This window comes from Sceloporus undulatus, chromosome 1, assembly GCF_019175285.1.
Source record: "Sceloporus undulatus isolate JIND9_A2432 ecotype Alabama chromosome 1, SceUnd_v1.1, whole genome shotgun sequence".
Taxonomy (NCBI): domain Eukaryota; kingdom Metazoa; phylum Chordata; class Lepidosauria; order Squamata; family Phrynosomatidae; genus Sceloporus; species Sceloporus undulatus.
Window position 1 is genome coordinate 248,340,017 of NC_056522.1, and position 21,883 is coordinate 248,361,899.

The 21,883-nt window shown below is 43.4% G+C and overlaps 1 protein-coding gene across 9 annotated transcripts in view; it reads right to left on the reverse strand.

Annotated features, from left to right (window-relative positions):
- Positions 1-21,883, reverse strand: part of TNS1 (tensin 1) — a 431,204-nt gene that overhangs the window by 115,165 nt on the left and 294,156 nt on the right. For all 9 annotated transcript variants that reach the window (XM_042473744.1, XM_042473728.1, XM_042473736.1 and 6 more), the window contains 7 exons: positions 16,393-16,476; positions 14,926-15,038; positions 12,900-12,960; positions 10,919-10,994; positions 10,422-10,551; positions 4,669-4,734; positions 3,860-3,976 (listed from right to left, as the gene is read on the reverse strand). In XM_042473744.1, coding sequence (XP_042329678.1) covers positions 3,860-3,976; positions 4,669-4,734; positions 10,422-10,551; positions 10,919-10,994; positions 12,900-12,960; positions 14,926-15,038; positions 16,393-16,476 — 647 coding nt within the window. The remainder of the gene's footprint in view (positions 1-3,859; positions 3,977-4,668; positions 4,735-10,421; positions 10,552-10,918; positions 10,995-12,899; positions 12,961-14,925; positions 15,039-16,392; positions 16,477-21,883) is intronic.

Sequence of the window (21,883 nt, forward strand, 5' to 3'; positions counted from 1 at the left end):
TCCCCAATGATCAGGGCTTGCAAAAAAGGAGGACAGACCCCACTCTTTCTCTGCTCTCCACCCCAAGGACCCCCAAGGATCAGGGCTTGCAAGAAAGGAAGACAGACCTTTCTCTCTCTTTTCCTTTCAACCCCAGGATTGTATCCTTTGGCTCAGCAGCAGCTTGTTAGCTCTGGCTGTGCAGGAAGGCTGAGAGGGAAAACAAAGACACACACACACACACATAGAGGGAGAGAGGAGGAGAGCGGGCACCGGGGCTTCAAACGGGGAGCCGTTACAAGGATACAGAGGAAGGTGGGCACTTATTATTTCAGGAAATTTATAAGCATAAACTCATTGCCCCATCTGTAAGTCTACCCATGATTTTGGAGTCCATTTTGGGGCATAAATTTTTCGACTTGTTGAGTATATACGGTACCATTTGTTTAAAACTGGAAGCCCTACAGGTGTTGCTGAATTGTAACTACACTGATCCCTCATCACTGGCAATGGTCCAAAACACACTACAGAAATAATCCAGTTTGAGACCACTTTAACTGCCCTGGCTCAATGCTAGGGAATTTTAGGAACTGTAGTTTTGTGAGATATTTAATTCTCTGTCAGAGAGCTCTGGTACTACAATAAACTACAAATCCCAAGATTCCCTAGTACTGGTCCAGGGCAATTAAAGCAGTCTTGTACTGGATTATTTCTACAGTGTGTTTTGGACCAATGTCTGCAAGAATTGACAATATTTGGGAAATGGTCAAAAATGTGTTTTGCAAAAATAATAAAAGCAGAAAATGAATATCAGATTTTATAATTTCCTATTGAAGTTGGATACAGGTGATGATACAGATAAAGTATGGTGAAATGGGCCCAGGATGTAGGCCATCCAATCCATCTACAGCAATGGGAAAAATTATGGACTAAGAGAATTAAATATACTTTGAATTATAATTTAAAGGAGAATATGTACAAAATGCAGTATGGGTAGTATTTGACACCTTATAAAATAGCAAAAACAAATAAAGATTTAAAAAATAACTGCTGGAAATGCAATAAAGAAATCAGCATGTTTTATCATCGACAAAATGGTAAAAAAAAAAAATTGGAAATAGATTCATGAGCAAGTCTTAAAAGTATTAAATATCACAGAAAACTTAAGCCCAGAAATGTATTCATTAAGTATTGTGACAAATGAAGAATTAGAAAAGAAAACAGTAAATTAACTTTTACATGACAATGGCAGCATGCATTTTATATGCAAAAATCTGGGAGGTGGATGATTTTCCAAAAATAAAATTATATGATGATTTTGAAATAGATAAATTAATGCAGTTAATTAAAAACAAATCACTGAAGAAATTTAAAAGTGAATTGAATCCTTTGATAACCTACTTAAAGAATGAGGTAATGTTTTTAGAATTGGTTTGGACTGAGATATATTATATAGAAAAAATGTAAGAATGTCACAACTCTCAGCCTGCTTGAATAAAAATGACTTTACCTGATGGCAAAGCAGGGAAGAGGCCAGCTTAGCCTCTTGCAGAATGGGGTTTCAGAGGGTAGAAGCTCATGTCCTCAGTGAGCCTATGATAGGATGTTATCAGACAAGGGAAATTGGAAGTACCTGTATAATCCAATGGCAATCCGAACACAATCATGGGGTTTAATGTTATTGCGTGATAAACTACCACACGCAATTTTGGGCAATGGGAAGTCAGTCCGAACGCAATCATAGGGTTTCACGTTATTGTGTGAGAGGTAATCACATGTAATTTTGGGCAATGGCAAGCTATTTTCGGGCAATGGGAAGTCAGTTCGAACACAATTCAAATTCATGTAAATTTGCTAAACTAGCGAATTCACGTGAATACGTTCTGTCCCCACTTTCTTTTCATTTGCAATTAAGAGAAATTTCTCCCATGTGATAAACTCCAGATTAGCAGGACTGAGAAAAAGCCTTCCCGCTTGATTTTAGGACCATTACAGGCTTGTATGGGGAGATATGGTCTTTCATGTAATGCTTTATAGGTCATGACCAGCAGTTTGAATTGTGTCTAGAAACGAACCCATAGCCAGGGGAGCTGTTTCAACAAATGAGTTAAATGTTTGATGTAACTGACCCTGGAAAGCATTTTGACTGGCATTTTGAACCCACTACATTTTGAAACTGTTTCCAAACAGTTTCCAAAGGTAGACCGACACAGAGTTACAGTAGTCCAAATGGGAATGTAATGAAGGCATGAGTCACCATAGTCAAATCTGATGTCTCAAGGAACAGGTGCAGATAGCATGCTAGTTGTAGCTGTGCAAATGAATTCCTGACCACTATTGAAACCTGGGCATCCAGGCTCAGAGTTGAGTCCAAAAGAACAAGCAAGATGTAAGCCCGTGACTTCAGGGGGAGTGTAATCCCATCCAGCACAGGGAAAGTCCCTATTCCCCAATCTGCTTTCCAACTGACCAGAAGCACCTCTGTCTTGTCTGGACTGAGTTTCAATTTGTCTGCCCTTATCCAGTCCATTACTGACAGCAGGCAATGAATCAATACAGAGGCAGCTTCCTTGGAATCTGATTAGAAGGCTACAGAGGGGTGTCACCCAAAACCCTGATCACCTCTCCCAGCAGTTTCATGTAAATGTCAAATAACATGGGGGATGAAACCAAACCCTGTGGAACTCCATAGGCCAACAGTCAGGGAGTTGAATAGGAGTCCCCCAGCACCACCTTCTGAGTTTGCCCCTCCAAGAAATATGGGAATCACCAAAATTCCCATATCACAGAGACAACCCAGAAGGATACCATAATTAATGGTATCCAAAGCTGCTGAGAGTTCCAGCAGGACCAACAGAGACACACTCCCCTGTCCAGTTCCCTGCGTAGGTCATCTACTGAGATGACCAAAGCTGTCTCTGTCCCATTGACAAGCCTGAAGTCAGACTAAAATAGATCTAGATGATCTGTTTCATCCAGAAATACCTGGAGCTAGGAGGCCACCATTCATTCCAGAAACTTGCCCAAGACTGGAGTGTTAGAGACTGGCTGGTAGTTATTCAGAATGGTGGGAGCCAGGGACGCCTTTTTCAAAACAGTTGCACCACAGCCTCCTTCAGGCAGGACGGAAGCCTCCCTTGCTGCAGTGAGGCATTCACCTTACCCGCTGACCCAGTCCCCTATAGGTGCTTTCAGAAGCCAGGAAGAACAAAAATCCAATACCCATGTGGTAGCCTTCGCTTCTCCAGGGATCCTGTCCACATCCTCAGGCTTCATAAAATGAAAATTATCTGATAACACAGGACAGGTAGGCACCATGATTATATCCACTGGAGGTCTCAATGACAGCATCCATGTCAGAGCAAATCGAAGTGATTTTATCTGTAAAATATCTTGCAAATTCTTCACAGAGAGCTGTTGAGTGTTCTTTTTTTTTTTTTTTTCCTTGTGGACCAGAGTGTAAAAAGCCACTGACCACTTGAGACAGCTCTGCTGGATGACACTGCAGGTGCAATGGTGGCAGAGAAGTATAATTTCTCTGCTGCCACCATCTCTACAGTGATATCTAGAGGGCCACACATACTGGATACCTTTTCTATGGAAATCACACATTATGGATCTGACAGAATTACAGCAAAGAAGCCAGACTGGAGACCATCACTCTCTCTAGTAGAATGCCAATATGTTACATAAAATTTGAATCACACAACTAAAATGTAAGATGGTTACTAATGTTTCTCTCATTGCAAAGAATAACTACCTCTGGTCACATGCCACCAGATAGCTGTTTTCATGCAAATGATACACAGACAAGGTGATGCACAAACAACCCTGTACCTGAAAGCTGGGTCAAGTGCCAAAGGGACCCTCAGTCACTTACCCTCCATGCTGTCTTCCCGACGCAGGTTGAAGTTTTCATAGGAATCCCTGCGAATGAGTGGATCTGAGGTGTTATAGTCCACTGAGACACTAGGACCATTCTCAAGATGTTCCATACCTATGAAGCAAGGATAGTATGGTTTCACTGACACAACCAGCCAAGTTTATAATGCATGAGCTCAGACAGGAAAGAAACCAGTAACATGTGAAAGGGAACGGCAAATTAAAAGGTACAAGGAATGTGATAAAAGGGCAATGGGAAGGGGAGATTGCCTCTCCTCCTGACTACAATGGATCTTGCTGTTTCATCAATAGAAGTCCAGTGCTGGATAATGCTCAAGAAGACTGAAGCCAGAACTGATTCAAAACAAGGAAACAATTGGTGCTCAGACCAGAGCACCAATAGACCTAGTGGCTGGAAATGCAGTGGTGATTGTGACCATAGACTGCATGTAAGAGTTGGTTTTGTGTGTGTGTGTTGGGGGGGGGGGGCTCTATTGCAGCTCTTGAAATTCCCACCAAAACTCCATCCCCTCAAAAAAAGAATTCACCCAATTTCACATAAATCATGTTGCTTCAGAGGCGTTTTTACAGTGCACATGGACCCTTGGAGAGGCTTTTTGGAGAAGTCTTTAAACAGAGGCTGGATGGGCCATCTGTGAGGGATGCTTTGATTTAGATTTCCTGCATGGCAGGGGGTTGGACTGGATGTCCCTTGCGGTCTCTTCCAACTCTCTGATTCTACGATTCTATGAGACATGGAATGAAAGTGATGTATGACTGTGGTTGGTTACTAGAAAAATATAGTACCTTGAATTTTCTCAGGACCATAGGAAAATACAAATTCCACTTTCCCATATTCTGGAAACCGCTCATCTGCAATGGAGGAAGAGGAGGAGAAGGAGAGATTAAGTATATTGGTACGTATAAGTTCTCTGAAGACAAATAAAGTTAAGATAATATCCTTTGACGCTCCTACTGCTTTGGACCACAATGTCCACAATCCTTTGATGCTGGGTGGAGTTGATGTGAGTTTTAGGTTAAAATGCCTGGACAACAATGTTAGTGGATGTGAGTAGAAGAGTCTGAGAATCATGTCCCCAGTTTCCTGGAGAAAGATTCCTGGGGTCTCACCTCAAGGTCATTCCAATTCATATGGCTGTTTTTCCCATGAGGGTTTTTCAGTTTTGCTGGAATTTTTGTGTTACATTCCAACACAAAATAGTCCATCTAGTGATGTTTCTCAGAGGGCCTTTTAAGTGGTGGCCCCAATCTGTGAAATGCCCTCCCAAGAGACTCACCTTGTGGCTACTATCATCCTTTCAACACCTGGTGAACACTTTATGCTGATTATTATTATTTTCTTGCACATTTGAAGAGCTGTTTTGAGGATTCTACAACTCTACACTCTTAACCTGAAACTGGCTTTGATGATGAAATATTTTATTCTCAGATGGTGGTTTCATCTTGGTTGTATATTCTGATGTCTTGAGTTGTTGTTTTATTGCATTGCTGTTACATTGTTTTATTTTTAATAGATTATACAACACCCAGAGAACTCTGGTTAGTGTACAGTTCAAAAATGAATCAATCAGTCCTAAAACAATATCAATACAAATAGTGATGGAGGCAAAGCTGTGCCTTTAATATATTGAGCCATTTCTCTACATCTCTAAAAAGGAATTATTTCTAGAATGGCCATTAGAAACATATGGTCACTCACATTGCCCTCACAAGTACTGATCTCTGCTCACCACTGGCAGAACAATTAAAATAAGGGCAGAATCTCATTGTAATGTCTGGTATTTCAATTTTTCAGCAAAGCCAGAGAATAAGTATGAAAAAACCACCTTCCAGACTCTTTTTAGACACTTCCAGACAGATTCCTAGATCACTGCAGGAGATATAAAGGTGGGTAATAGCAGTTCAGTTCAACAATAGAATTAATGACTCACTAGGAATGGTATTTGTGGCTCATGACAGCAATAAAATGGTTGCCATTTTACTTGGTGTCCATTACCCTTTCCCCTTTCGAGAAGCCCTAGAAGCTTTCATGGGTTCTGAGGAAGAGTAGGAAAATGCTGTCAAGTTACTCAATAGGGGAACTAGATGAAGCCAAGTGTAGCTTTATTCTGAGCCACTCCTTGATTATTTAAGCACGATGTTTCCTCTCCCTTCCTCAGTTTGCTTGGGAATAAATAAATGCAAGAAGGGAATAGCAATCAGGACTGGCCCTAGTCATTTTCAGCTGGAGGAGAAAAAAATGGCAAGATGATGTTCCCCACCGCAAATGCATTCTGCCCACCAACTGTACTGATGGATAGTATTTCAGCAGTCATGACAAAACAGCATTGTTCACTGCCTCTGAAGACAGTAGATCAGGGGTAGGCAACCTGCGGCCCGCGGACAGGAGGCGTTGAGTCCATTTGAGCTGGAAGGCGTCCCCTTCTGATCTTGGGTCTCTGTACCGTGAGCAAAATCTTGCGGTGTGGGTGTTCAGCCTGGAGGCAAACAGGTCGAGGAGGGGGGTTCCCCAGTGATTGAAGAGTTGGGACACCACCTCTGGGTGCAGTCTCCACTCGTGGCAAGTGGAGGATGACCTGCTGAGTTGGTCTGCAAGGTTGTTCTGGTCGCCGGGCAGATGGATGCATTGTAGCAGAATCTTGTGTCCTATGCACCATTCCCAAATGCGGATGGTGACTGACAACAGAGTCCTTGACTTTGTACCCCCTTGTTTGTTGAGGTAGTACATGACGGTGGTGTTGTCGGTGAGAAGAAGCACCACCTTGTCCGCGAGGACTGACTGAAAGGCTCTGAGTGCTTTCTCCATGGCAAGCATTTCCAAAATGTTGATGTGAATAGTAGCTTCTGCCGGTGACCATCTGTCCTTTATTGTAAAGTCCAGTGTGTGGGCGCCCCATCCTTGCAAGGAGGCATCTGTAGTCAGAGAGCGATCTGGCTGAGGGGGTAGAAATGGCATCCCCACGCAGACGTTGTCGAACTGGAGCCACCATCGTAAAGACCTCTGTACCGTCCTCGGGATGGTGAGCAACTTGGTAGCCGTGTCTCGGACCGGGTCGAACACGGAGAGGAACCAAGATTGAATGGGCCTGAGGCGCAGTCTGGCCCACGGTGTGACGAACGTGGTAGAAGCTAGGTGTCCCATGGCGACTTGCACTGCACGGGCCTGAAGACGCCTTTGGCGGAGGCAGGGCTGCAGGGATGCACAGAGGGATTGAAACCTTGTCTCTGGAAGGTATGCCCTCATCTGTACATAGTCCAGCGTTGTTCCTATAAAGTCTATTTGCTTGGTAGAGTCAAGTTGGACTTGTCGAAGTTGACCTGTAGTCCCAGTGCTTGCAGCAGGGATAGGGTGAATTTGAGTTGCCCGAGTAGGGTGTCCTTGGAAGACGCTGTGAAGAGCCAGTCGTCCAGGTATGGAAAAACTGTGATCCCTCTTTGACGCAGGTATGCCACCACAGGTGCCACGCATTTGGTGAAGACCCTGGGAGCTGTGGAAAGGCCGAAGGGAAGAACTCGGTACTGGTAGGCCTGTTGGCTGACGGCGAAGGCGAGGAACCTCCGGTGGTCCTTCAAAATCGCAATGTGAAAATAGGCGTCCTTCAAGTCCAAAGTCACGAACCAGTAGTCTTCCTGCAGGAGTGGTAGAATAGAAGCAAGAGTTACCATTCTGAACTTCTTGTAAACAATAAATTCATTAAGGGCCCGTAGATCCATTATAGGTCTGAGGCCAGAGTCTCTCTTCGGTACGGTGAAGTATCTAGAGAAAAAACAGCACTTGAACTCAGAGGGGGAGACAGGTTCAATGGCACCTTTGTCCAAAAGAGTGCGCACCGTTGAGAAGGGTGTCCAAGGGGATAGTGGAAACAAAAGCTCCAGTTGGTGGGAGCTGGGAAAACTCTAGGGCATAGCCCCTACGGACGATGTTAAGTGCCCAAGAGTCATTGGTAATGGCAGCCCAGGTGTCGAAGAAGGGGCTCAGCCTAGTGGAGGTGACGAGGTGCGCTGGAACCCATCAGAATCTCTTCTTGCCCCGGCCATCCTTCTTTCTGTAGCACTGTTGGTATCTGGGCTGGGAAGATTGGCGCCTGTCAGTTGGAGGAGCAGGTGACTGGGAGGATCGGCCTTGAGGCTGGGTGTCCTGATGGTAGGGACGGTCCTGTGGTTGGAAGCGGTAGTGGCCGCCTGGATGCCAGGGGCGCTGACCAGGATACCTCTGCCGGGGCGACTTGGACGCAGAGGATGACATACCATGCTTTCTGGCGGTGGTCTTCATCCTGTACCGGAAGCTGAGCTTCTCATCCGTGTCCCGGTGGAACAAGCCCGAGTTGTCGAAGGGCATGTCCTCTATAGCTGCCTTCGCCTGTGGAGTGAGGTCTGAAGACCGGAGCCACGCGTAGCGTCGGAGGGCTATAGAGCCGGAGAGGATCTTTGACGCACAGTCCGTGGAGTGCCTCACGGAGATGATCTGCTGTCCGCCTATTAGGTGGATCTCATTCCTGAGTGCAGACATCATCAGTCTCCTGTCATCCGGCAGATCAGCGATGGTGGGGTCCATCTTCTCTACGAGGTACTGCACGTAGGCTCCCATGCAGGCCGCGTAGTTAGCCACCTTCAAGTCCAGGGCCGCTGAGGCGTAAAACTTTTTGGCTAGCCCATCTAGTTTCTTACTGTCCTTGTCGGCTGGAGAAGACGAGGACTTCGGGACGAAGGTGGACTGGGCTCCTTCCACAATAGCCGAGTTGAGCTTAGGGTGGTTGGAGAGCCAAGAAGGTGCCGAAGGAGTGACCCGATAGAGGTTTTCAATCCGACGGGATGGTGGCCGGTGCGTCCCAGGAGCGCTTGGCAATTTTCTCTAGTGATGGGAGATATGCCAAGGCTGGTGGAGCTGGGGCGGAGCCGTGGATCCTCCTCTCTACCGGGTCGAGAGCATCGTCCTCTGGATGGGCGACTTCCAATTTCAGGGCATCCGCCATCCGGATAACCCTGTCGGCAAAGGACCTGACATCGTCCGTGGGGGAGGGAACCGCAGGTCCCTCCGGGATGAATGGACCCTCGTCGACGTCGGAGGGTGACACAGAGCGTGGGGATCTCGATCTGGATCTTGATGGAGATCTACTACGCTTCCTGGGCGACAAGTCGGTGGTGCCCAAGTCGTCCAGCCCGTGAGCGGCATCAATGTGGCGACGGTCCTGTGGGTAGTCCCGGATGTTGCGCCGTAGGCGGGACGGGTCTACCGGGATAAGATATTGCCCAGTACGGTGGTCGAAGACGAGATCTGGAAAGGCATCAAAGAGGTCCTGGTCTCGTTCCATGGGGTCTGGATGGTCCAGATCCAAGGCGGCATCCGCCTCGGCCCCTAGTGCGGCCCGATCCTTCCTCGGGGGGGAGCGGGGGCACTCTTTGTCCCGTACGGGTCTTATCACCGGAGAAGGAGAACGGTGCCTGGCCCTCTGTGGGGACAAGGGAGCATCAGAGTCGTGGAGCTCCCTTTCAGAATCGGAGCCCAAGTCCACGATCTGCAGGGCGTCTGCCGGTGCAGAGAGGTGGCTTGCGAGGAGGACCCTGGGTTCTAAGGGTACCATCCGGGAAGAAGCCAGTACAGGAGTTGGGGTCTTCGCCGGCTCGGCCACCGGAGATGTAGACAGTGCTGGCCTCGACTCAGGCGGAGGCACTGAGACCGTACTTGGAGGGCCCTTGCAACGGCTCTTGGCTGGCGGAGATGAAGAACGGGCCCGCTTCTTCTCGTGGTCGGAGCGTTTGTCCCCTTTCCTCTTAGGGGCTCTGGGAGCGTCCGCGTCTCCAGAGGCTCCAGAACCACTACGCTGGCTCAAAACCTTCTCGTAGAGCGCAGCCTTCAGTGTCCGGTCCCTGTTCTTCAGGGCCTGGGCCGACATCGCTTTACAGTGGGGGCAGTTGCCAGGGATGTGGGACTCCCCCAGTCAAAGGAAACAGCTCTCATGGCCATCGGCCCTAGGGATTTTCACCCCGCACTTAGTGCACTGCTTGAACGAGGCCATGGTAATAAAGTCCGTTACCGTTCCGAGGTCAAGCAGAAGACAAGCCGAAAGGGAAAGTCCGAAGAATGGTCAAGTGAAAGTCCGAAGGTCAAATGCCACCAGGGGCCTTATATATGGGTGGGCGCAGAGACCACGAAGAAGAAACATCTGTTTATCTAAGATGCTTACATTACCCAGCTTCTTGATAAGACCAGCCCTCACGACCACATAAGTAAATAGAACACTGCATTTCAGAGAGGGTGTATATTTGAACTACAGACCTGTGACCTAACAATCTAGACTATTATAAGGGTCATAAAGTCCCCTAATCCAAGTATATTCTTTAAAAATTCAGGTCTATTTCTTTATACTTTTTCATGTCACACAATACATGAGAATACACCACCCAAAAGCAATGATACCACAGAAACACCTCCTGACTCAAAACTCCATGCATTTTAATTCAGTTGACCAAGTTGATCTCTTTTTATTCTCCTTATCAGTTGAGGTGGTTTGTTTTTGTTTTTGTTTTTTGTTTTTTACCTTTAAAGGCATCATCCAGGTCTTCCTTATTGAAGACAATGGCCAGATCATGAATGGCACAGGTGTGGAACTGCACCCGGAAGATCACATCCCGTGTTGGGCTGCGGAATTCTTTGTGATAACATTTCAGCTGTCGCAAAGGGGAAAGAGGTGGGAACATATTAAGAGAAAATTGTCATCAGCTTTCTATCAGTTTCACACTTATATCCTACCTTTCTCCACACAATGCAGATGGAGTTAAAACCACTTAGAAAACTATATTTGAACCCTTCCACCCTCCCATACTCCAAGCACCATCTCTCAAAATGATGATGATGATGATGATGATGATGATGATGATGATGATAAAGAAGAAATAGGCTGGAGGAGGTGGACTGCAGTTGATGAGTTTCCTAGGCTCCCTCTTCTCCAAAATGGACTCATCAGCTAAGATTCAGCTAATGTACCAAAGGCCTATGGTGGCAGAAAATAGAGAGAAAAACAAAAAAGTATCTTACCAATATATCTCCTTTTAAAAGGAGTCCAGGCTCTATGGTGATACAGATGCTGGTCTGGCTATCTCCCTGTACATTGCTGCAAGGAAGAATAAAGAAGCTAAGCATAGAGAACAGACCTTGAGGTACAAGGACAGTTAGGATGTTGCTTCTTTAAATAAAGGGTGGAAATCATCTAGCTCACAGGATGCATGTGGCTCCCTAGCACCATTTTTGCAGCTCCAGGACATTCAAAATATTTGTCAGTAAAAAATGTTGACGAATGTTTTGATTTCTCAGCCATCTGAAACTCAAATGTATTCAGGGGTTGCAATTCTCTTCTGTAATGTGAAGGTGATTTAGGAGGCGATTTAAATTGTTTTTAAATTTGAATATAAATGCATTTTTAATTTACTGTTTCTGGAAGCTGCCTTGCATCCCACTCTGGGAGAAAGGCAGCATATAAATGATATATATACATAAATTTAAAATGTGCACACCGTACATCTTAGTAAACAAATTGGTTCTTTCCCACCAGATCAGAAATCATTGGGATGGTGGTTTTCTCAACTAGAGGTGACTTTCTGGTCAATTCTAGGCTTACTTGGAGGGGATGGAGAAATTCCTGCCCCCTGAAGGATCTGGGGCTGGAAAAATGATCCCCAGATCCCACAAGCTTGGCCGCACCTAGTGTGTCCATGCCCCATACATGATAGAACTAAACAGGAAATTTGGAGGAACAGTCTTTTTAAAAAGTTCCAAAAAATGTCAAAGTTTAATATTGTTATTTTTTTGGTGTTGTGCTACAGATACCTTGCATCCACAGCTGATCCCGCTAGCCCACTTGGATTTGCAGAGATCAGCAAAATTACTTATAGAGCCTTCAAGAAAATTTGTAGCAAATAGCAAAAAGACAGGGCAATTATGGCAATTTATACATACATAGACACATACATGTTTACTTTGAAATGCCTCTACAATATTTGTGCCAATTAATCTTCAGATGGCCTGCCCCCGATCAGTACTCAAAAAGTTACTTTATTGACTGTAACTTCCAGAAGCTCACTGGCCAAATTGACAAGGATTCCAGGAGTTGCAACTATGAAATTTAGAACTATGAAAGTCACTTTTCCAAACTCTGTCTCAGATTATATCACAAGTAGTTTGTATAGTCCACACCTGCTCCTGTTTGCAAAACTGGTTAGCAAAAATAGGACAAATCTGAATAACTACTGGTTTTCATTTTTTTTTAATTAGGCATTGTGCACTTATTTGTCAGAACAGTCTTGGTTGTACCAGATTATACTATCAGATCTATTTCAGGCTATGTTTCATTCTCTATTCCAATTTAAGACCCTGACTATGCAGACCTCATGACTTTGACAATGTTAGCTTACCTTCTCATCTCTTCATTCCTCTCCTCTTTTCTCCTCATCCCTCCCTCCCAATAACTTCTATTTTATAGTGTCTTCCCAGGCTAGACCACAACTCTAGGCATACTTGACTTGTCTTTACAAAGGATTGTGAACTGCACATCTTCTACTTCTGAATGTCTCACTGTATCAGTACCAAACAAGGGGTTATCCTTCCTGTAGTGTTTTCTTTGTATCTACACAAATGTTTGTCATGTCTAACATCTTATTCAATGCTCCACCCTTCCTTCTTTGTTAACAGGACTTAAGTCAATAAACTAATAAATCACAGCTTTATGTGCATAGAATTTGGTTAGGAAAATTTTTAATTGAAGAAACTGAAGCTGAAAACCTGCTGATCTGAATAAAAGAAAAACCATGGAAGACTATCTTTCCTTCTATTTCACATTTCCTTCAATATTGTTTTCCTACTTAAGGATTTACTTGGACCAGCCAAAGCAGCTTGCATGGCTGGGTGATATTTCAAAAGCTACCCCCTAGGGGGTCTGTCCTGTCCCTGTAACTGGGGAGGCAGAGGGAAAATTTGAGTGCTGGAAGTCAAAGAGTAGTGCCAACTCCAAGGCGACATTTACTAGATGCCAGATGTGTAGACAGGTTGCATAGCTTGGTATATCTTGAGGAAGGGCCGGCAGCCTAGGAGACATAAATCAAAGACAGAGAGAAAGGGACTTTCATTAGTCGGGGAGTTATTTCAGTTAAAGAGAAGGGAACACAAAGAGTAAGAGGTCAAGACAAACATTCTAGTCTGGAAGAGAGGTTTTCAGTGACAGTGCCTCCCAGCAGACAACAGGACAAGGCCTGTGACAGTGACAGATGCCCTGGAAAAAAGTCACACAGTGGAACTTTACTTTTCTTTGAGACCTATGGGGTTCAGATATCCCTTTAAAGTTGCCATTTAATTCCTTGTCCAGCTCTTTATTGCAAAAGTGTGCTGAGGGCACTGAGTGCAGGAAATGGAAAACCCTAAAGTGCTAATGCAGCCTTTGGTTTGGCAGCCAGGCTCATGTAAATAATACAGTACATCTAATCTGCACGCCCAACAAATTCACATTAAATAAGGACACACATATAGGCCCGATACAGACAGGTCAAAATAAAGCTGCTTTGGATCACTTTGGAGGTATGCTGTTTAAATGATGCATGCATACCACGAGTCCAGAAGCCACATCAAAGCCATGATCCAATCCTAAGGACTGGAGTGTGGCTTTGGTGCAGCTTCTGGGCTCTTAGGACGCATGCATCATTTAAACAGCATACCTCCAAAGTGACCTGAAGCAGCTTTATTTTGGCCTGTCTGTATCGGGCCATAGATAGCTGTGTGTGTGTGTGTGTGTGTGTGTGTGTGTGTGTGTGTGTGTGTGTGTCTGTGTGTGTCTGTGTGTGTCTGTGTCTGTGTCTATCTGTCTGTCTGTTAAGAGGATGAGGTGGAGCAATATTTAGAATCACTGTATTAGAAACATGGTCATGTACATCTCAAATTACTGGACATTAATGCCAGGAAGCTGGACATTAATGCCAGGAATTCTATCACTCTGTTATGTTATCACATGGGAGTTTATCACAATTAATTTCTCTTAATTTCAAATGAAAAGAAAGTGGGGCCAGAACTCATTTATGTGAATTCGAATTGCATTTGAACTGACTTTCCATTGCCTGAAAATAGCTTGCCATTACCCGAAATTGCATGTGGTAGTCTATCACGCAATAACGTGAAACCCCATTATTGTGTTCGGATTGCCCTTGGATTATACTTCCAATTTCCCTTGTCTGATAAACTCCATGGTCTGCTTCATCAATAATGAAATCTGGTTCCAAACCCATGAGTCCCAAGTAAAAAAAAATGGGACTAATTTGGATGGAGAGCAAACACTTGCTTTACATAGCATGGCTCTGTAACAGCCTGAAGCAGAATTGAAGAGCTATCACTACATTCTGCCCTAGAAAGTGGCAACAACTTTTAAAACAACTGCTGGAGTCATCCTAGTTCTCTTTGAACAGGTGGGAAAGTCTGTTCTAGTCCCAGTGGCAGAGAAACAGACATACTCCATTAAGCTGCCCCCTCCCCCCCCCAAAAAAAATCAATGGATGAAAGGTGAAAGTTGTAACTGTGACTAAGGCTGGTTCTGTTTCTGTAGAAGATTGAGGAGGCACAGTGTGGAGGTGGCAAAATAGGTTGCACTACATCAAATTCCATGTGTGGTGTTCCATTTCTGAACATTTCTCTATACATATATAATATGAAAGAAAACTCTGCAAACGGAAGAGCAGAATACCAGAGAAAAACATTCCAAAGTAACCCTTTTCTATGGTGGCTTTCTATTTACAACGTGTCTTCAGACTGCAGGAGAGCATTCAAAAACACGATGCTCATACTACAGTTTTAAATGGATCAGTCCACTGTATCATCTCAGCATGCCACAGCCTTATTATGTTGCATCTGTTGACCAAGTTTTAAGGATGGTCTATGAAGAAAAGGAGACGTTGTGGGATTCCCAAAGAACCAAATAACAGGATATATATAATTCACTCAGGAGTTGCATTTGTATAATACTGTGTATTATACAAATGAATTACAGTATAGTATGGAAAACCAGTTACCTCCTTTAGACTCAAAGTTGGGAATTCCATGCATGATGACATGATGCAGGAAAAGGGGCTTGTTGTTCATTTTAATGGTGCCAGAGAGGAGACCGCTGAAATAATGGACATACCTGGAATTGAAAGCAAGACAGCAATCAGACAGTTAACTGGAATCTCTTGAAAGACTGATATTTCAGTGAAGAAAAGTTATCCTTCCCAATCTAGTAATTAAGATTTCTTTTATTTTGTTAAAAACTAGAGTATTCAAGCTACATAACCTGATTTGTTTTCAAAAAATTGTATTCTTATTAAGCAATGTTCCATACCTTTAACTGCAATAAACATCCAAGACAGCAAAGCCACTATTGGCATTTTCTAAAGTTGTACAGTACCTGCAATTTGCTGAGAACCCAATATTCTTTGACAGAGGATTGTAAAGGTCATTTTCAATAGCTTGGCTGACCTCAAAAGCCTATGGTTTGACTGATGAGGGAAGTACACCCCAAAGATTGTAAACCTGGCTATTTAATAAAATGTTCTATGTAGCAAAATTGAAAACTCCGTTGGAATATTTGAGATGGAATTGTTCCTTCACATGAATTCTCTATGATGTAACTTGTTAACTAAGGTTGCACTTATATGATCGCTTAGATGTAAACTGAACTGAATTCAATGTGACTTATTTCCAAGTATACATGTATTGGACTATGTTCAAAATCAAGTTTTGAGTTTGTTATAGGGATATGTGCCAGGAACTGCACTAGTATTTCTTTACTTCACTTATATAGATTTATGCATTGGCTTAAATGAGTTCTCAATATTTAAAAGGTTGTCATGAAGAAAACATTTCTGTTATTCAGTACTTGCATGCTCAGCTGATCACTGTGTACCCTTTTAAATAAAGAGCACATGCCAAGATGTTGCCAGGGGCTGTGAGACCAAAATGTGTTTCCCCCCTCCATTAAAAACATACACTTCCTTGCTGACTCCAGCGACACCTAGTGAAACTGACAAGAAGCACTTTATAGGCTGCATAGATGACTTGTAGAAACTTTAAGCGTGCAGCAGGATTGAATAAGAATCTCTTTGCCATGTGAGTGATATCCTGAGCTTTGAGATATCCATGTTTTCATGACATGCACAAAATATTAAACTGTCTCAGAGGAGATTTTCTATAACTAGAGCAATTTTTAAAAATTTTCTTATGAATGCTTCCCCCCTACACACAAACTGGCTGCCTCAAACTTCCACGAGCTGTAGACATTGTAAGAAACAACAAAGAAAGCAGAAATTCTAGGACAGTAATACAACGTGTCCAGTCAACAGAGCCCCATTCTCTATCCAGTTACTTAAAGGCATAATATTTCAAAATCCATATGGGCTTAACAGGTCTTTCAAATATCTGTATGTATGTGTTTTGAGAACAAGACTAATAGCACACACACATCTAGAGAAAACACACAGGCTGTGATCAACAAGACTAACCTCTTCTGTGATGGCTGCCCCACTGGCATCACCTTGTCCTCATAGAACCTCTTCATGGCAAACCGGTCCAAAGCTTGATCAGCACTGTAGAATAAACAAAAGTGTTGGCAAAGACATATTTCATGGAGAGTACCATGTCTTCCTAAATAATGTACAAAAAGAGATTCAATAATTTACGGGTGGTAAATGAGTGGCCCTACTGCAGTTCCCATTATCCCCCAGCACTGATTAGACTGCCTAGGGCTGATGGGTGTTGCAGGTGAACAACATCCAGAGAACTGCACATTTGCCTCTCCTACACTAAGGAGTTCATTTGGAGCTGCATTGTACCTTCTCCACATATTGCCACAGGTTGATTGGTTGTTTCTCAACAAAAATGCTAAATTTAATGAAATAAAATTTATCTCAGGAAATGCATGTGAACTTTCAACATTTAGATGCACAGTATATCGTTACAATAAACCTTATTGGCTTATTTTAAAAAGTCAGAGGAGACTGACTGAGCACATACAGGGAGTGGTCCTGCTAAAACAACGCAAAGTTGTACATCATGCCTAAATGAGACAGTTCATAGAATCATAGAATAATTGAGTTGGAAGAGACCACAGGGGCCATCCAGTCCAACCCCCTGCCATGCAGGAAATCACAATCAAAGCATCCCCGACAGATGGCCATCCAGCCTCTGCTTGAAGACCTCCAAGGAAGGAGACTCCACTACACTCCGAGGGAGTTTGTTCCACTGTCGAACAGCCCTTACTGTCAGGAAGTTCCTCCTAATATTGAGGTGGAATCTCTTTTCCTGCAGTTTGCATCCATTGCTTCGGGTCCTAGTCTCTGGAGCAGCAGAAAACAAGCTTGCTCCCTCCTCAATATGACATCCCTTCAAATATTTGAACAGGGCTATCATATCACCTCTTAACCTTCTTTTCTCCAGGCTAAACATCCCCAGCTCCCTAAGTCGTTCCTCATAGGGTATGGTTTCTAGACCTTTCACCATTTTAGTCGCCCTCCTTTGGACACACTCCAGTTTCTCAATGTCCTTTTTGAATTGTGGCGCCCAGAACTGGACACAATATTCCAGGTGGGGCCTGACCAGACCAGAATAGAGTGGCACTATTACTTCCCTGGATCTAGACACTAGGCTTCTATTGATGCAGCCTAAAATCGCATTGGCCTTGTTAGCTGCCGCATCGCACTGTTGACTCATGTTCAACTTGTGGTCTACTTGGACTCCTAGATCCCTTTCACATGTTGTCTCCTTTAGCCAGGTGTCCCCCATCCTATATCTGTGCATTTCATTTTTTCGCCCTAAGTGCAGTACCTTACATTTCTCCCTGTTGAAGTTCATTCTGTTTGCTGTGGCCCAGCTTTCTAGTCTATTCAGGTCATTTTGAATGTTGATCCTGTCCTCTGGAGTATTAGCAATTCCTCCTAATTTGGTGTCATCTGCACATTTGATAAGTATTCCCCCAATTTTTTCCTCCAAGTCATTGATAAAGATGTTGAACAGTACTGGGCCCAGGACAGAGCCCTGTGGGACCCCACTGGTCACTTCTCTCCAGGATGAAAAGGAGCCATTGTTGAGCACCCTTTGGGTTCGTCCCGTCAACCAATTACAAATCCATGTAACAGTTGCCTTTTCTAGCCCACATTTTACAAGCTTGTTTGCAAGAATGTCATGGGGAACTTTGTCAAAGGCCTTACTGAAATCAAGATATACTATATCCACAGCATTTCCTTCATCTACCAAGCTGGTAATTTTATCAAAGAAAGAGATTAGATTTGTCTGGCATGACTTGTTTCTCTGAAACCCATGTTGACTTTTTGTGATTATGGCATTGGCTTCTAGATGTTCACAGATTCTCTGTTTAATGATCTGCTCCAGAATCTTTCCTAGTATTGATGTCAGACTAACTGGACGATAATTGTTGGGATCCTCTTTTTTCCCCTTTTTGAAGATGGGGACAACGTTTGCCCTCCGCCAGTCTGCTGGGATTTCTCCTGTTCTCCAGGAGTTTTCAAAGATGATTGCCAATGGCTCTGATATTACATTTGCCAGTTCTTTTAATACCCTTGGATGTAGCTCATCTGGTTCTGGAGACTTAAATTCATTTAGGTTAAACAGGTATTCCTGTACTATCTCTTTACTTATTTTGTGCTGGAATTCCCCTATTCTGTCCTCTGCTCCATTATCCTCAGGTTGAGCACCCTTTGCCTTTTCTGAGAAGACAGAGGCAAAGAAAGTGTTGAGTAATTCTGCCCTTTCTCTGTCCTCTGTTAGCATTTTGCCATCTTCTGCACGCAGTGACCCTACTGTTTCCTTCTTCTTCCTTTTGCTGCGGACATATCCAAAAAAGCCCTTTTTGTTGTTCTTAACCTCTCTAGCAAGCCTGAGTTCATTCTGCTCTTTAGCTTTTCTGACCTTATCTCTACACATGCTAGCTATTTGTTTGAATTCCTCTTTGGTGATTTCCCCTTTTCCATTTCTTATACATGTTCCTTTTCAAATTTAGCTGAGCTGAAAGTTCCTTGGTCATCCATCCTGGGTTCTTGCAACACCTCCCATTTTTCTTTCTCACTGGAACTGTTTTAATTTGTGCCTTCAGTATCTCCTTTTTTAGAAACTCCCATCCATCTTGAACTCCCTTCTCTTTTAGTATTCCTGACCATGGGATCGCCCCCAGTATTTCTCTAAGTTTACTGAAATCCGCTCTCCTGAAGTCTAGAATGCGTGTCTGACTATGCCTGGCTTCTCCTTTCCACTGTATAACAAACTCCAGGAGAACATGGTCACTTCCACCTAAGGATCCCACCACTTGCACTTCATTAACCAAGTCATCCTTATTGGTTAGAATCAGATCTAAAATAGCTGATCCCCTTGTTGCGTCTTCCACCTTTTGGACCATGAAATTGTCTCCAAGGCAAGTGAGGAATTTACTAGACCTTGAGGATTTGGCTGAGTTTGACTTCCAACAAATATCAGTGTAGTTGAAGTCACCCATCACTACTACATCTCTCCATTGTTGAAAAAATCTCTCTGGATCCCACTGTACAACTACCAGCTGGTCTCCAACATCCTCTTGTTCGGCAAGGTACCAGAGAGTGTGGTGATTATTATTTTATTATTATTATTATCATCATCATCATCATCATCATCATCATCATCATCCTTTATTTATGAAGCGCTGTAAATTTACACAGCGCTGTACATACAATCTTTTTAGTTAGACTACCTAGCTTCAGGTGTTTGTGCATCTATCTAGATTCATTTCAATTGGGTTTCAAGTTGGACTATGGAACAGAGATAGCTTTTGGCATTTTGATGGATGGCCTACATCGGAAACTGAAGTGGAGTGTGTCCCTGTAGGTTCTGCTGGACCTCTCAGTGACTTTCTTTCTGGGCCACTTTGCTGGGGTAGAACTCAGAGACACTTTTTACATGCTTCCATTTCTTTCTTGAAAGTTGAACCTAGATGGTCATTGACCTGTGGAGTAACTCAGAATTTAACACATACATGAAACCTCTCGGAAAGATTATCTGGAGTTTTGGAGTCTAGTACCATGAAGATGATGCTCCAATTATTACTCTTTTTCACCTCAATCCAAGTAAGTTGCCTTAGTATTAAGAGAGTGTGTAAGAACACTTATGGATTGGATAAGTGCAAACAAACTGAAAGTAAATTCAGGCAAGACAGAGGTTCTCCTCATTAGTCAAAAGGCAGATCAGGGAATAAGGATTCAGCCTGTGCTGGAGGGGATTATATTCCCAGTTTGAGTACACTCCTGGATTCAGTCCTGAGCCTGGGAGCTTCAGCTTCAGGAATGGCCAGTTAATTTAAGCATAACTAAGGCTGCACCCATTCCTAGAGACATCAGTTCTAGACACGTGACATATGCCTTAATTACATTCAGTTTGGATTACTGTAACACATTTTACATGGGGCTGCCTTTGAAGAGTATCCAGAAACTTCAGCTGTTCCAAAGAGCTGCAGCCAAATTGCTAACTGGAGCTCCCTATAGAAGGCCGACAACTCTTTTGTTACAATAGCTCCCCTGGCTGTCAGTCTGTTTCTGGGCACTACTGAAAATGCTGGTTACCTCCTATAAAGCCATATAAAGAGATATCAAAAGGATGGTATTCTCCTGTGTGAGGCTCCTCATGTTTGAAGATCTTTTTGGTGCCCCTTCCCTCTGCCCCACCATCTTAACAGGTACAGCTAGTGGGAACACAGGAGAGGGCCTTCTTGTTGCCCCATCCCAGGCTCTAGGGTTCCTTCATTCCTTCACAGTCAAATTTTGGCAATCCTTTGAGGGCTGTTTTCTCAGGTGGAAAGGCATGTCAGAATATGCTGTTATTATCTGTTGTTTTCTTTTTAGCGGTCAAGCTTTTAATTCTATTGTTAGTTTAATTATATTTTTCACTTTTGTATGTTGCAAATTTTTAGCTATATCTATTTTTATTTTTTGTAAAATACCTCAAGTCCCAGACTTGGAAAAAGGCAAGATCATCATCATTACCACCACCACCAGCACCACTACCATCACCGTTACCACTGTTTTTCCCCTGATATACAAATGTGTTATCTTGTCCCCTTTTAGAATCTCTGCCTCCTAAACTGGATTAGATGATTACAAAAGTATTTCCCTTCTGATCATTTTTTTCCACTGCCTCTTGGGTAACTAAGTAACTGAAGATCAAAGGCTTTCCATGCCATTGCAAGTTCCTTCATGCATGGAAGGATACACTTTATGCTCTCATCCCTCCCCACTGTTCTGGCTCTCCAAGCTTTCTCCAGCCACCTCTCTTCAAGTTCATTCTTCTTGGAAGATTAGACGATGAGAAGTTATTTCAGAGAACATCACACCCTTATAAATCAAGCCAACGGGCTTTCCCTGGCAGCTGAAGGGCAGTGGATAACTTCTCCCACTCAGAAATGACGGACCAGCTTTACAGTATATACCAATGGCTATCGGCAGAGAGCATCATAGAAATGCATGCCAACACCATCAGTTTGGATGTGGCCCACTGGAAATACAAGCAACTATATTATGATGAATTATATATGATGATGATTACCGTTTACTGGACTTCTATGACCAAAATAGATATGCTAAATTATCAAAGAATGCACCACCATCACCATCCATTCCTATCATTACTAATAAAACCATCATTCCCATTCTCATCACAACCTTCACTAGCAGTGAGCAGGGAATGCAAGATAAGGCTTTCTTGGTGGCTGTCTCTAGGTGCCAGAACTGCTTTCTCTGGAAGGCAAGAATGCATGTGTGTACACACACACACCAGCAAAAAAATTACTTCTTTTGACAGTCTTTTAGAATTATTTTTTGTGATTTCTTTTATTCTGACAGTCTTCTAGAAATGAAGCTTTTTAAATAAAAAATATTTTAAGGAAGTGATGCATAGCTTTTATTGAACTGTTTTAATTTGCTTTTATCCTTCTTAAGTATATGTTTTAAAAGGGTTTAA